This window comes from Halichoerus grypus, chromosome 15 (genome assembly GCF_964656455.1).
Source record: "Halichoerus grypus chromosome 15, mHalGry1.hap1.1, whole genome shotgun sequence".
NCBI lineage: Eukaryota > Metazoa > Chordata > Mammalia > Carnivora > Phocidae > Halichoerus > Halichoerus grypus.
The window spans coordinates 58,005,889-58,020,306 of NC_135726.1; the positions used below are offsets into that span (position 1 = coordinate 58,005,889).

Consider the following 14,418-nt stretch of genomic DNA (forward strand, 5'->3'; position numbering starts at 1 on the left):
CTGGTTCTGCAAGGCTGGATCTGCTTCCCAGGTCTCTCATATTCTGGCACCATAGGCTACCGAGGACACCATCTCATAAGGAAAGGCAGAAGCACCTGAGGTCAAGCCCATCTGTTAGCACATTTCAAGTCCCTGGTTGTCTCACCTCGCTACCATCCTTCGGTCAAAGCAAGTCACACGATCAAGCCCAGAGTCATGGGACAGGCATTTACACTGCACACCCCACGGGGTAGGAAAGTGTAGCGCTCTCATGGAGGTGGAATGGGAAGGAGCAAGTATTTCCTGAACAATCTACCACAGTCCTCTGTTTCCTTAGTTTTGCCAATCTTACCTTTCCATCTTTGGGGTTTTATTTTAAAATGGGCCCAGGTTCCTATTGTTATTCAGCTTGAAGCAAGGGGGAGGCATTTCCTTCTGTTCCTTGAGTCACCTTTTCCTCTGTCACGTTCTTTTGTCTTTTACTCAGCATTTTGCTTGGTTTTTTTCTGCCAATATGATTGCACAGTTGCCATATTATTTTAACACATAAGTTCAGGAACTGAGGGACGGGGGTGTAGCCATATTCAACCACCAAATGAAACCTGAGAAGTTGACATGGTCAGTCTGGAAGAACCTGCAGGAGCTTTAAGGACTGAAATCTGTGTCTCCACCCTATCAGAACTCACAGGTTGACCATACTGTTATGTGCATTAGAACTGGAAGGGGCAGGGCGCCTGGGTGACTCAGTCAGTTAAGCATGGGACTCGGTTTCAGCTCAGGTCATGATCTCGGGGTCGTGGGATGGAGCCCTGGGTTGAGCTCTGTGCTCAGCGGGGAGTCTGCTTGAGATTCTCTCCCTCCCTCTCCTTCTGCCCCTCCCCTGCTTGCGTGGGCACACACTCTCTCTCAAATAAATCTTAAAAAAAAAAAAAAGAATTGGAAGCGGCTTCTTCAAGTGTCTGGTGCGAACACCCATTCCCCATTGTTCACATTTCCATAGGGAGTAACTTCAGCCGCTTAGTGTCTTTCTCCTGGCCTCTCCACCCCTCCCAGGGGCTGAGGAACAATCTGCCAGATTGGATGGGCATCGTGGCTCACTCCAGCTCTCCCTCTCTCAGAGCCAGCCTGCCCAGTGTCTGGCCTGCTGCACCCAAGGGAAGGCCTGTGCTTATCCAGTGCTGTGACCAGACAGGCAAGCATGTCTAATGCTGGGGTGTGGTAGCAGCAAGACTAAAGCCACTTCCTCTAATCGGTGCTAAAAGTAATAAAGATGATACTTGATCTCCAATTCTCGGATCCTGTAGCTACCTTTCGCTTTATCCTGAATTTGGGAAGAAGGGTGAAAATAACTGGTCCCTCCCAAATCCCAGGAGTACGAGTAAATTCCACAGGAGAGGAATTCGTCTACATCAAATGGAGCTAGGAAACCAGAATACGGGAGGAGGAGCACAGCTTTGTCTGAAACCTGGCTTTGTGAACTTTTGCCCACGGTTCAACCACCCTGGGCTCGGATTCCTCGTGTGAAACGGCCCTGGCCAGGAGCCTTGGTTGCAAATGATGAAACCCCCTTTAGCTAAACTGACAAGGAATTTACGAAAGGAAAGGAGGCCTGTCTCACCGCCCCAAACTCGGAGAGGGCTGGAGGCGGCTCAGGGCTTCGTAGTCGGAGCAAGGCCCCCACCCAGCGCACCTGCTCCCGCCGTCTCCCAGCACCAGCGCCCCAGAAGCCCCCGCGGTGGGCTCTGACTGGCTGAAGTGGAGTCACATGACGCGCCTCTGCAGGGGACGCTGGGAAATAACATGGCTCCCGCCTCAGGGCAGGTAGCCTGGGTTCTTCAAACGGAGCAGCCGGAGACAACGGGTGAGCCGAAACGAAGGACGGGTGTCCCCCACCCTCCCTGTCAAGAGAGGCTGAGAAGATGAGACACGAGAGCTCTGGACTGTAGAGAGCAGCACGTTTATGTCCAGGCTCCGCCCGCTGCCGTCTCCTCCATGGCTCCGTAGGTCCCCTACGACTCTGCCCGTCCCACCCAGGCACCCTGCAGAGAGGCGATGAAGGCCGCAGTGAAGGAGTTGAAGGAGAAACACCTTTATTAGAAGAACAGTGTGGACACAGAAGGGGGAACGCAGTGAGAGCGTGAGGGGTGGGGTCCAAGGAGCCGGCGCCTTCCTCAGCGCCCCTTGCAGGGGCTGAGCAGACACGGGCTGGCACGCCCTGGCCGCGCACCAGCAAGGCCCTGCTCTCCCTTGGGAGGCAGGACGCCTGGGCTTCCCACGGAGGGGGGGTGATAAGCCACCGGGTTTCACCGATCCATGCTGTCATCCGTCGGGCTGGAGAAACAGGTCTGTAGCAGCTTTTCGCAGAACTCCAGCTCCTCCTGGATGGGGGGAACAAGAGTGGGAGCCCTGAGTGCGCAGCGGGCTCCTGCTTCCAGCGTGCTCTGCACGCAGAGATGGCTTCTCTTCCCTCCTCACTGCCTGCCCAGAAGCCTCCCAGGGTTCTCTGACTTCTGCTGAGGTCCATGGCTCACTGTTTCTCTTCTCACCTGTGCCTGGATTACGGAACTAGAACGGGGGTCTCCCAGAGGCCGTCTCACCCCACTGGTCTGTCCTCACCTCAGCCCCCTTGGGCTCTAACTACCGGGTATGACCGACCCCTACTAATCCCCACTTAAAATCAAAACCCCTTCCACAGGTACAAACCCCAGAAACCAAGAAAGAAGCACTCACAGGTTGGACCACGTGAACATAAAAGGTATCTGCATGGCAAAAAGATGCCAGAAACAAAAATGAAAGAAAAACAATTTGGGGTGAAAAATGTGCAACTTGTCAGAAAAGCCTAACATATTTAATAGTTCAACAGCTTTAATAAATCAACTGCAAAAACCACCACCCAGTAGATAAATGGGCACAGGATATGAATGAGCAGTTCACAAGAAAGGAAAGCTGTCCAACTTTACTCATGGAAGAAACGCAAATGTAAACTGGATTAGAATACTACTTTCCACCAATCAGCTTGAAAAAAAAAAAAGTCCAATGGCTTGAGGTCCCCTTGGACATTCTCATGGCTGGAGTGACAACTGGTTCAACCTTTATAAAGAGCAACTTGGCAATACCTAGCAAAAAGGGCCCTTAACTCTGTAAGTTCACCTTTAACCTACCTTAACCCAGCTTTTTGCTTTCTGAAAATTGCTCTATAGACATTCTCACGCATATAAAGAAACAGAAGTAAAGGGTTATTCTCTTAGCAGAGTTGGTAGCAGCAACCAGAGTGTCCATTAAGAGGGGTCATGACAAGAAAGAAGCGACCTACCTTGCAGCTATAAAAGGAAACAGGAAAAAGCCATGATGGCCAACACAAAACACACTCCTTCTGCACCCCTCCCTGAGATGTTATGAAAGGGAATGAGGCAAGGCGTAGAAAAGTGGTCAGGACAGGTAGATTTTGCACAAAAGGGAGAGAGGAAGAGGAGAATTTATACGCACATCTGCTTGTGTGCCCAGACTATCTTAGGAAGGCCACGCACGGAACTGGGGGAGGTACTGGGTGGTTAGGGACGGGGGCAGCAGGGAGACTAATCACTTTACCCTCCTATGCATCTTGAATTTTGAGCCACATGACCACAGGACCTTTTCACGAGAAAGCATTCATGAAATTTAATTCTTAAATTTACCTACAAAAATACAAAAGAGGACTAAGTCATGAATAGAATCACCTTACAGAATACCATGCCAACTGCATTATTCAATTATGCTAAAATTAAAGCAGACCTCGGGGTGCCTGGGTGGCTCAGTGGGTTAAGCGTCTGCCTTCAGCTCAGGTCATGATCCTGAGGTCCTGGGATCAAGCCCCGTGTCTGGCTCCCTGCTCAGCAGGGAGTCTGCTTCTCCCTCTCCTTTTGCCCCTCCCCCTTCCCCCGCTCATGCTCTCTTTCTCTCTCAAATAAAAAAAAAATTAAAAAAAAAAAATTAAAGCAGACCTCTATTTAAGTATCTGGAAAGATTTCCAAGACACAGACACACAGACACATAGGAAAGAAGGCCATGTGAAGAGACCAGAGTGGTGTATCGATAAGCCAAGGAATGCCAAGGATTGCCAGCAACTACCAGCAGCTGGAAGAGGAAGGATTCTCCCCTAGAGCCTTCAGAGGGAGCTGCCCCTGCCGACAGCCTGACTTCAGACTCCTAGTCCCCAGAACTGTGAGACAATGCGTTTCTTGCTAAGCCACCCAGTCTGTGGTAACGACAGCTGCTGGAAACGAATACAGCACCGTGCGGAAAATACCACCGCCCAGCCTTCTCTGTCCCCTCACAGGTTGTCTCCTTCACCGGAGTCGTAACTTCCTGCTGTCACACTATGCAGAACGGAACGTTTAATTACACAGATAGAAATACTGCCTGTATCCTACATGCATGTACACACACACACTAGGTATGTATTTGTAAATACGTCCTTCTGTGTGTTTGTCACCCCCGGGCCCCGTGAGAACCAAGGCTGGATCCTTCTGCTCCTCGCCAAATCCCCAGCGCTCAGCTCAGGGCCTGGCGCGTGGGTGAGCCGCCCCTGACCAATGGAGGATGGAAGGATGAGGTTTCCACAGATGTGTCCATGTGTCTAAACTTCTCACATGGCACACTTCCAGTAAGTGGAGTTTATTATATGACAATTATACCCCTAACAAAGTTGTGAAAGTTTTTTTGGAAGAAAAAAAAAAGGAGTGTTGGTCAGTTCGCATGAGGCCTCCCTCACCAGGTGGGTCCTGCCCAGGGTCTGGCACACCAGTAGCTCAGGGAACGGATGCGCCAATACAGCAAGCGACAACGGACACGCTCCCCGGCTGAAGCCCCAGGCCAGGTTGGGGCCCCGAGCACCCCACAACCCCATGGGTGCGCATGTCCATTGTCCGTACGATGGGGTCGGGGCAAGCACCTGGGGGTGGGCAGCGTGCCTCTCCTGGTCATCCCCACTCCTCACTCCCTGCACCTCTCTGGAAACGCTCGACAGTGTCACGGAGGAGTGGACTGAGTCGAGCAGATGTCCCGGGAGGGGGGCACCAACATCTGGGCAGTACTTCATCATCAGCCAGCTAACCCACTTAATCGTTTAGTAAACTAAACTATATGAATATTCAACCAGTCGTTCTTTATCACGTATGCTATCACGTATGCGTTCCCGATGATCTAATTATGGGATCTAAATATCTAATGTGTTGCTATTTATCACTTGTTACTTATCTAATCAAACATCTGAGTTGTTTATCTGTTACTCATTATCTACTTAATTATTTATTTTTATTTAACTATTTAACGGGTTGCCTTTTACCGTTGACTTATCAAATAATTATTGAATATCTGATAGGAGATAAATACTTATAAAACGTGGATAATAAATAAATGACTTTGTGAACCCCTTAAAACGCCCCAAGCTCCTCGTTCTCCCGCCGGCCTGTGGCGCTGGCACGGCACGAGGCACCTGCTGAACGGATGGCGGGAGAACACACGAGCCAAGAGGCGGGGAGACAGACGCCCGACGCGCAGAGCGCAGAGGCCCTGCCGGCCTACCTGGTACTCCTCGTGCTGCTGCAGCAGCCGGCAGCGATGACGGAGGAGCTCCTCCAGGCCCAGCTCAGGCTCCCGGCACTCCCGCACGCCCTGGGGGAAGTCTGTCACCAGGCTGCAGGGACAGGAGAGCAATCCTTGGGACCTCCCTCTGCACGGGGCTGCCCCCCACCCCGGCCACTGCTCTCCCAGGAGCCCGGGCAAGACGGCTCCCCACACTGGGCTTCAGTTTCCCCGTCTGCAATACAGGCCCACCCCCCAAGGGCCTACGAGGAGACTTGTACAAAACAAGGCGCCTAGCACAGAGCCTGGCCTGGAGCCCACTCCACACGCTGGAGCTGCCACCTGCTCGAGCGGCTGCTCCAGTCTGTCATCTTTTCCAGATGCTAATCAGCTGGTCCTGTGTGCGGGTCAGAGAGACTCTCTCCCTACTTCCAGGCTGCTGGGTCAGCCCCTGACACGTGAAGAAACGAATGCTCAGGGAGCTCCAGCACAATGATTCCTGCCCCCTCCGTGGGAAAGGCCCAAAGTCCTGAATCCTAGAGGGGAGGAGGCTGGTGGGCTGGAGCCCAGGGGTGTCAGCCCGAGAGGCAGGGGCACCTGCCCCGGGGCCTCGTCCTCTCGGAGGCCCCAGCATACCTGCACAGGGCTCCAAGCACATGCTCATGGAAGGGGCTGTGTTCTGTCCGGATCAGGGCCACCAGCTGCTGGACCATCCCCATGGAGCACAGGGTCCCTGGGGGAAGGGTCTTGGGGGTCAGAGGGGCAGTCCACACCCCTCCCCCAGGCACTCCCCTCCTCCCACCCTCCCTGGGGATCGTCCCTGGGCCCCCTGCCCTGGCCGCCCCACCTTTGTGTTCGGGGTGGCCCACCAGCAGGTTCTGCAGCAGGAACGCCGACTTGACCTGGAGCTTTTGCACATGCTGCTGCATGGCCCTCATCAAGACGGAGAAGCCGTCCAGGCGAAGGAACTGCAGCAGCCCCGCCTCCTGCTCCCGGACCAGGCCTGGGGTGGAGGCGAGAGAGGGAGGGGCCTCGAGGTCACCGTCGCCACCCTCACCAGAATCACTATCAGCTTCGACAGGCCTGGGCTTCATAAGCATTAACTTTTAAGTATTTTTTTATTGAGATGTAATTAATGTCAGCTATTCGAAGAAAACTCTGCCCCATCCCTCCCGCACCCCACTCTGGCTCTTGGTACCTCTGGGGAACTGAGTCTGTCTACCCTTTGTGGCCGAGCCACCCGAAGTCTGTGTGTCCACCTGTCTCCCCAGTTTTGGACATGACTTTCCAGATGCCACCCATTCCAGGACTCTTTCTCTCACTCTTGCCAGAATTCCTTTCCAGCCTCCCTGTTCCTTTTCCCAGGGCCACCATGACACGACAAATACGTATTTCATCTCTGCCTCCATTCCTGACACCAAGCTCTTAAAACCCGTGGAATTTCCTGGGTGATGGGAGCATCTTTTGTTCCAGTGAGGGGACTCTGGGTGGGCTCCTGGATGGGGTTTACTTACCAGAAATACCAAGCCATGATTAGAAGCTTGGAACTTCCAGCCCCATCTCCCAACCCCCAGAGAGAGGAGAAGGACGGGGGTGGACTTAACAATCCATTATGCCTCCATGAGAAAGCCTCCATAAAAGTCCCCAAAGGGTGGGCTTCAGAGAGCTTCTGGGTTAGTGACACGTGTGTGTGCCAGGACGATGGCACACTCAACTCCTCAGGGACAGAAGCTCCTGCGCTCAGGACCCTTCTAGACCTCGCCCTGGGCACCTCTTCATCTGGCTGTTCATCCGTATCCTTTGTAATGGCCACTAAACACAGGTACTTCCCTGAGTTCTGTGAGCTATTCTAGCAAACTATCGAACCCGAGGAGGGGGTCATGGGAACGCCCAATATAGAGCCAGTAACTAGGAAGTACAGGAAGCCCAAACTTTCTTTTTTTTTTTTAAGTTAAACTCTACACCCAACATGGGCCTCGAACTCAGGACCCGGAGATCAAGAGTTGCACGGTCTATGGACTCAGCCAGCCAGGCACCCCCAGAAGGCCCAAACTTTCGACGGGTGTCTGAAGCAGGGGCCATCTCGTAGAACCGAGCCCTTAACCTGTGGAGATGTGCCAACCCCCGGGAGTCAGCATCAGAATGGAAGAGAATGGGACTGTAGATCACCCGGCGGGTGTCCAGAGTTGGAAAACTGGTCGTCTGTAAGCCCCACACACACATTCGGTGTCACAAATGTTGGGAGTGGAAGAAACAGGTTCTCCTTCAACTTCAAACAGAGAACCACGGGGCTGCCGTAGTGCCCAGGAACTCCAACCCCAGGTGTGCACACCCAGGAGAAAGGAAAACACACGACCATGCAGAACCTTGTCCACGTGGTTCACAGCAGCACTATTCACACAGCCAGGGGCAGACGCCGCCTGATGTCCCACTGAACAACTGATGAACGGGTAAACAAAACGTGGCGCCTTCATAAATGACCTATTATTCAGCCATAAAAAGACATGAGGCATCAGTACAGGCTATAAATGCAAATGAACCTGGAGAACATGATGCTCAGTGAAAGAAGCCAGACACAAAAGGGCACGTGGGGGACACATCCAGGGCAGGCAAATCCATGGAGACAGGAAGCAGGCTGCTGGCTGCCGGGGGCTGGAGGGAGGGGGTGAGGAGGGACTGCTAACGGGAATGCGGCTTCTTCTGGGAGTGATGGAAATGTTCTGGAGTTAGACAGTGATCATCGCCACTGCACAAGCTAGTGAATGCGCTGAACTGTACACTTGAAAAGGACGAACAGCACAGCCTGTGAATTCTCCCTCCATAAAGCTGATTTAAGGAGGAGGAAACAGTCCAGTGGGTCCCCCAGCACAGCACACACACTGACGGGGGCCCAGCACGCGGTTAAGAACGTTGCCTGAGCTCAGACCCCACATCTGCATGACCTGGCAGGGTGCCCCAGACTCTCGCCTAGGTGACCTGGCCTGGTCCCTCCCCCACGTGGATCCGGTCTCCCTACCTCAGAGGCTGTGTGTGTGGATTAACCAAGTTAACACGCTCACACAGGGCTTGGCGTGGGGCCTGGCATAGAGTGCCCCCCAGGCGCTGCCTCATCCCCGTCCCGGCATCTGCCCCCCAGGAGGCAGCATGAGTGGGGGCCACTGGTATCTCTAACGGGTGGGGGCCGCAGAGCCGCTCAACACCCCACCATGCACAGGCCGGGCCCCTCCTCACCACGAGGAACGTCGACAGTGCGGAGGCTGAGGACCCTGATGTGCGTGAAGCACTGAAGCTGGGCGGCGCTCCCGCATCATCAGGAGCTGGCTGTCCGACTAGTGAGGGGCTGGCCAGCTCGCCACCCTGTCCCCAACACCCAGCACAGAGTCTTCACTGGCAATGGGAATAAATGAACCAACATGGCCCCTCTCCATCCGCCCCTCCCCGGCTGCCCGACACTCACAGGAGATGGCGAAGAGAGCCTTCACGCGCACCAAGTCGCAGGCGTCCCGGTCAAGCAGCCGCAGCAACTTGCGCAGGGCGCCCAGGCCCAGCACCTGCTCCTGGATGGCCGCCACGTTCTGGCTGCACGTGCCGATGAGCTGGGCCGCCCGCCACCGCAGCCCCGCGGGCCCTGCCTCCAGGTACCGTCCCACCAGCAGGTGCATGCCGGACAGCTGGCAGAAGTCTGTGCCAGAGAGAGGGGACACGAGAGTCCAGCTGGTATGGGCTGAGCTGTGCACCCCCCAAAATTCGCGTGTTGAAGGCCCAACCCCTCAAGTGCCTCAGGATGTGACTATATTTGGAGACAGGGCCTTTTAAGAGATCATCCAGGTAGGGGCGCCTGGGTGGCTCAGTCGTTGAGCGTCTGCCTTCGGCTTAGGTCATGATCCTGGGGTCCTGGGATCGAGCCCCGCATCAGGATCCCTGCTCCGCGGGAAGCCTGCTTCTCCCTCTCCCTCTCCCCCTGCTTGTGTTCCCTCTCTCGCTGTGTCTCTCTCTGTCAAATAAATAAAATCTTTAAAAAAAAAAAAGATCATCCAGGTAAAGTGAGGTCCTCGGGGTAGGTGCTAATCCAGGTGGTAAGACAGGTGTCCTTCTAAGAGGACATCAGGACACAGACAGGCACACAGGGAAAACCACATGAGGACAGAGGGAGAAGGCAGCTGTCTGCAAACCAAGGAGACCGAGCCCAGGAGAAACCAGCCCCGCCCACACCTGGATCTCAGACCTCCAGCCTCCAGAACCGTGAGAAAATACATTTCTGTTTCAGCCCCCGAGGCTATGGCAGCCCTCACACACGAACACAGCAGGTGAGGCTGGAGGGGCAGGCTGGCTACCGGGGGGGAGCCTGCCTCAAGTGCAGGCTCCATCAAGCGCCCAACCAGGGGTCCCTCCAAGGCCAGCAGGTCTTGGGCGCCTGGGTGGCTCAGTCGTTGAGCGTCTGCCTTCGGCTCAGGTCATGATCCCAGGGTGCTGGGATCGAGGCCCGCATCGGGCTCCCTGCTCAGCGGGGAGCCTGCTTCTCCCTCTGCCTCTCTCTCTCTCTGTCTCTTATGAATAAATAAATAAAATCTTTAAAAAAAAAAAAAAAAAAAACAAGGCCAGCATGTCTCAAAAATGCCAGCATTTGGGGGGGTTAGGGTTCCGGACTCCAGCCCACTAGATGCTAGTACTGACCCCCAATCTTTGTGACAATCAGAACATCCCCTAGACCAGGGCTCAGCAAACTATGGCCCACCACCTGTTCTTGTAAATAAAGTGGTACCGGTGAGCTCGGCAGTTCCTCAAAAAGTCAGACGCAGGGTTATCATAGGTCCGCTGCTACGTAAATATCCCAAACCCCGGAAAGCGGGAACCAAAGCTCACAGCAGCATTATTCTCAATAACCAAAGGGGGAAAGGACCCAAATGCCCATCAACTGAGAACGGATAAACGACACGTGGAGTATCAGCCGTATGAAGGAATAAAGCTCCGATACAGGCTGCCACGTAGGAGAACCTCGGAAACATCAAACTCAGGGAAGCCAGTCGCGAGCGCTCACATATTCTATATGAAACATCTAGAGGAGACACATCCACACCCTCAATGGCTACGTCACATCCCTCCAAAAGAAAGGGGAATGCCGTCCTCCTAGCAGCTCCTCGGCATTTAGAACGAAGCCCACAGCGCCTGCTTCAGCCTGCAAGGCCCCGCACACCCAGCGTCGCCTCCTACCTCTAGCCTCTCGCTCAGTGCACTCTGCCACGCTGGCCTCACTGCTATTCCCGCACATACAAGGCAGGTTCCCACCTCAGGGCCTTTGCACTGGCCAGTCCCTCTGCCTGGAATGCCTTATTCCGGAGCTGATCTCATAACCCGCTTACTCGCTTCAGGTCTCTGATCAAATGGCACCCCTTGGGGAGGCCTTCTCTGACCATGCCGCCCAGAAGCACCTCCTCACTCATATTCTAGGGAGTGACAGTGCACTGCCCAGAGACTAGGGAGAAATGACCAGTTTTGGAGAACGTCAGGGAGGTAGACCTGCTATCAGGTGGGTGGGGTGAGAGAAGGTCCCCTCCCGATGGCAAGGGGACCAAGCAGGAAGACAGGGCAGTCTCAGCTGGGGCCTCAGTTGGAGCCAGACTAGACAGGTAGAGGCTGGAGGTGGAAGGGTGAGGAAGAGGCTGATGGTGTGGTCCCCGAGAGGAAGGACAAGAGCTGAGCCACAGCAGGATGTGGGGCTAAGGTGAGGGAAGAGACAGAGGGAGAGCAAGGGGCAGCCGCAGGTGGGCCTGGGCGTACCTGCAGCATTGTCCATGTTTTCACACAGGTCGGCCAGCAGCTCTAGGGCCCCCTCGCGCTCCTGCTGGTCGGCGGCCAGGTCAGCCTCCGCAGCCAAGGGGGGTGCAGGCTGGGACAGTACTCGAAGGCAGTTCTTCATCTGCTCGACTTCCTCCTGCTGGCCCCGGAAGGCAGCTGACATAGCCTCCTGCAGCCACTGCCGCCTCTGGCGTGTAAGACAGGGCAGGAGGGTGGGGGAAGGAAGCAAACCCCCGTCAGTAAGGAATCCGTGAATAACACTTGTTACTTATAACAGCCAACATCTGAGAGCTCCCTGTTCCTTCAATCAACAGATGCCTACTGAGTGTCTTTCCCACTGACAACTTTCTAAGGACTAGATTTACGGAGACTGGCTACGGGGTGTGAGAGAAGGGCCTCCCAGGTCTGTCCAGAGCAACCAGGAGATGGGGAAAACGGTACGAGAAGCAGGTGTGGAGCAGGGGGAGTAGAGATTAGAGCTCATTTTCCACCGTGTTAAGTTCAAGGGATGTATGACGCACCCAAGGTAAAATATTGAGTAGGCTGCCTGAAGCTACTGCTGAGGAGGTCCAGCCTAGACCTGGCTTTCTCAACCCTGGGTCCACTGACACTCTGAGCTGGAGAGTTTAGGGGTGCGGGGGGAGGGGATGCCGCTGTCCTGCACATGGTAGGATGTTGAGCAGCATCCCTGGTCTCTACCCACTAAACGCCAGTAGCCCACCCCACCCCCGACCCCGAGTGGGACAACGAAACATGTCTCCACGGGTTGCCAAATGTCCCGAGGGGAATCAAATCAGAACCACTGGTCTAGAGATATAAACTTGAGAGTCGTCAGCGTAAAGTCTCAACACGACATGAGATCACAAAGGAAGTGAGCACAGGTAGGGGAGAGAGGAGCCCTGGCGTGTGCCGTCATTCACAGGCTGGGGAAGGAGGAAGAGCCGACAGAACAAAATGGGAAGGAGAGCCAGTGAGTGAGGATGAAAACCAGGACACTGTGTTGTTCTAGAAACCAAATGAAGAAAGAAATCAGAGAGGTGGCCAGTAATCAAATGCTGCCTATTAGGTCAAGTAAGATGACAGTTGAGAGCTGGCCACTGAATTTTATTTTTCCTCCGGGCCTGTTAGTGCAAATATGTGGGCTCTGTAGTCATAGTCCTGGAACAATTTGGGCGAGATGTTAATCTTTCTGTGCCTGTTCCTACCTCATTGGCCTAAAGGTTCAATGAAATCATGGATGTCACTGGGTTAGCATGATGTTTTATACAATGGAAACACCAACCCAGCTAAACATCACATATAACAGATATTGCTACTCATCTCCAAGACAACCCTCTGAGTGTTACTGTCATCCCCGCTTCACAGACAAAAAAACTGAGGCCCAGAAAGGTTATGACATGCCAAGGTCACACAGTCAGCCATCCACAAAGCCTGAAGTCACACCTGTCTTCATGAGAACAGCCTGCTGCCTCTGTACCTGGCACTGTGTGGATCCTCAGAAAAAAGCTATGAAGTACCACTACTACTCTTATTACCACCATCAGCTTGCAAATCAAGACCTTGCTCAGGAGCACCTGGGTGGCTCAGTCGGTTAAGTGTCTGCCTTTGGCTCAGGTCATGATCCCAGGGTCCTTGGATGGAGACCCACCTTGGGCTCCCTGCTTAGCGGGGTGTCTGCTTCTCCCTCTTCCTCTGCCCTTCCCCACCGCTTGTGCGCGCTCTATCTCAAATAAATAAATAGAATCTTTAAAAAAACAAAAAACAAAAAGACCTTGCTGTTCAGAAAGATGAAGCGATATGCCCAAGGTCACACAGCTGGATATTGCTGAAACCAGCTCTGCCTGGCTCTGAGAACCCTCCCTCCTTCTTTTTACCACGAAGCTACTGTGCATCCCAGCGCGGTGCTGGGATGCAGGGATCTGCCCTCCAGGCACTTGTAAGCTCTGACCTTCAGTCTACAATAATCCATATAGCACAAATACAGCCTACTACTCTGCCTTCACCCCTGGACTCCGCCCCCTGCCCAGGGCACCCCTCCCCCCACTGCGCTGGGTCCCCATCTTTACCTCCTCACTCATGGGTTCTGGAGGGGGGTCTGGTTCCTCGGAGCCCGCCGTGATTGCCATCTGCAGCAGGCCTTGGAGGTTTCTCGGGGGCGGAGGATGGCCCGAGTTCCCCGCCGAGGAGCCGCCGCCCCCTGATGAGCAACCCTGGGAGGCTGAGGGCAGCGCCAGGGGGAGGCGGCTGCCCCCTGAGCCTTGGTCCGCCATGGGCTGTTTGTGAAGGGAAGAATGTGTTTGGGGTAGGGAGTGATCACCGCTGAGGTAGCTCTGGCGTCCTGACGGGTCGACTCCTGGGGGTCTGCTGAGAAGGTGACATTTTAGGGGAGCTCCGAGCCCCCCATGACCCCAAACCACTCTGCCCGCACCCACCTTAACCACAGCCTCCTCTCCTTCCTCCATACCAACCGGACCCTTCCCCGAAGTCACAAGCCCCTCCTTCCCCCCCTCTCAACAGGCCCCACCCACCCCACCTAGCAACCAGCAACCCCCCCATCTCCACTAAATGCGTTCCCGTCTCTTAGCAACCCCACTGCCGGACCGCCATAGCAACAAGCCCTCCTTTTGGACGTCTTAGCAACAAATCTCCTCCTTCCTCCCCAAAGAGGGGAGCCCAAGCGGGGAGGACCTCACTTCCCCGGGCCTCACCTTCCCCGGGCCTCGAGTCGCCGCCGCTACTAAAGACAGAGTCGCCCGCACCTGACTCTAGTGGGCGCCGCCATCTTGACCGGAAATGCGCATGTCTCGCCCGGAAGTTGCCGGAGCACCCTCCCAACCTGGGCCGTACCTGAGGCGCGTGCCAGACTCTGAAGCCTTTAACCCGGCGGGAGACAGCGCTCGGCCCCGCCCACGCTCGGCCTAAGCTCCGCCCCACGATCTGGATTCCCGCCCCTAATGAGCTCCGCCCCCCGGCCTCCGTGCAAGCTCCGCCCCCGCAGTCTGGCTCCTCCTCGGTCGGGCCACGCCCACACCCATGCCCCCGCCCCTCCCTGCTACCTCAGGCTCCGCCCCTGTTCTAGGC

At 54.9% G+C, this 14,418-nt stretch overlaps 1 protein-coding gene across 4 annotated transcripts; it reads right to left on the bottom strand.

The window, feature by feature from the left end:
• Nucleotides 1-2,052: 2,052 nt before the first annotated feature.
• On the bottom strand, nt 2,053-14,206 carry HSPBP1 (HSPA (Hsp70) binding protein 1). 4 transcript variants are annotated; one of them, XM_036096897.2, is made up of 8 exons: nt 14,185-14,206; nt 13,404-13,698; nt 11,320-11,524; nt 8,999-9,223; nt 6,389-6,544; nt 6,178-6,274; nt 5,542-5,653; nt 2,053-2,357 (listed from the first exon to the last, which is right to left on the bottom strand). In XM_036096897.2, the coding sequence occupies exons 2-8, from the start codon at nt 13,605-13,607 to the stop codon at nt 2,283-2,285; spliced, it is 1,074 nt and encodes a 357-aa protein (XP_035952790.2). In that variant the 5' UTR covers nt 13,608-13,698; nt 14,185-14,206; the 3' UTR covers nt 2,053-2,282. The 4 variants fall into 4 exon arrangements, with proteins under 4 accessions (XP_035952790.2, XP_035952787.2, XP_035952788.2 ...); XM_036096894.2 differs by lacking the exon at nt 14,185-14,206 and adding an exon at nt 14,046-14,184; XM_036096895.2 differs by lacking the exon at nt 14,185-14,206 and adding an exon at nt 14,046-14,178 and having other exon boundaries at nt 13,404-13,701.
• Nucleotides 14,207-14,418: the final 212 nt, after the last annotated feature.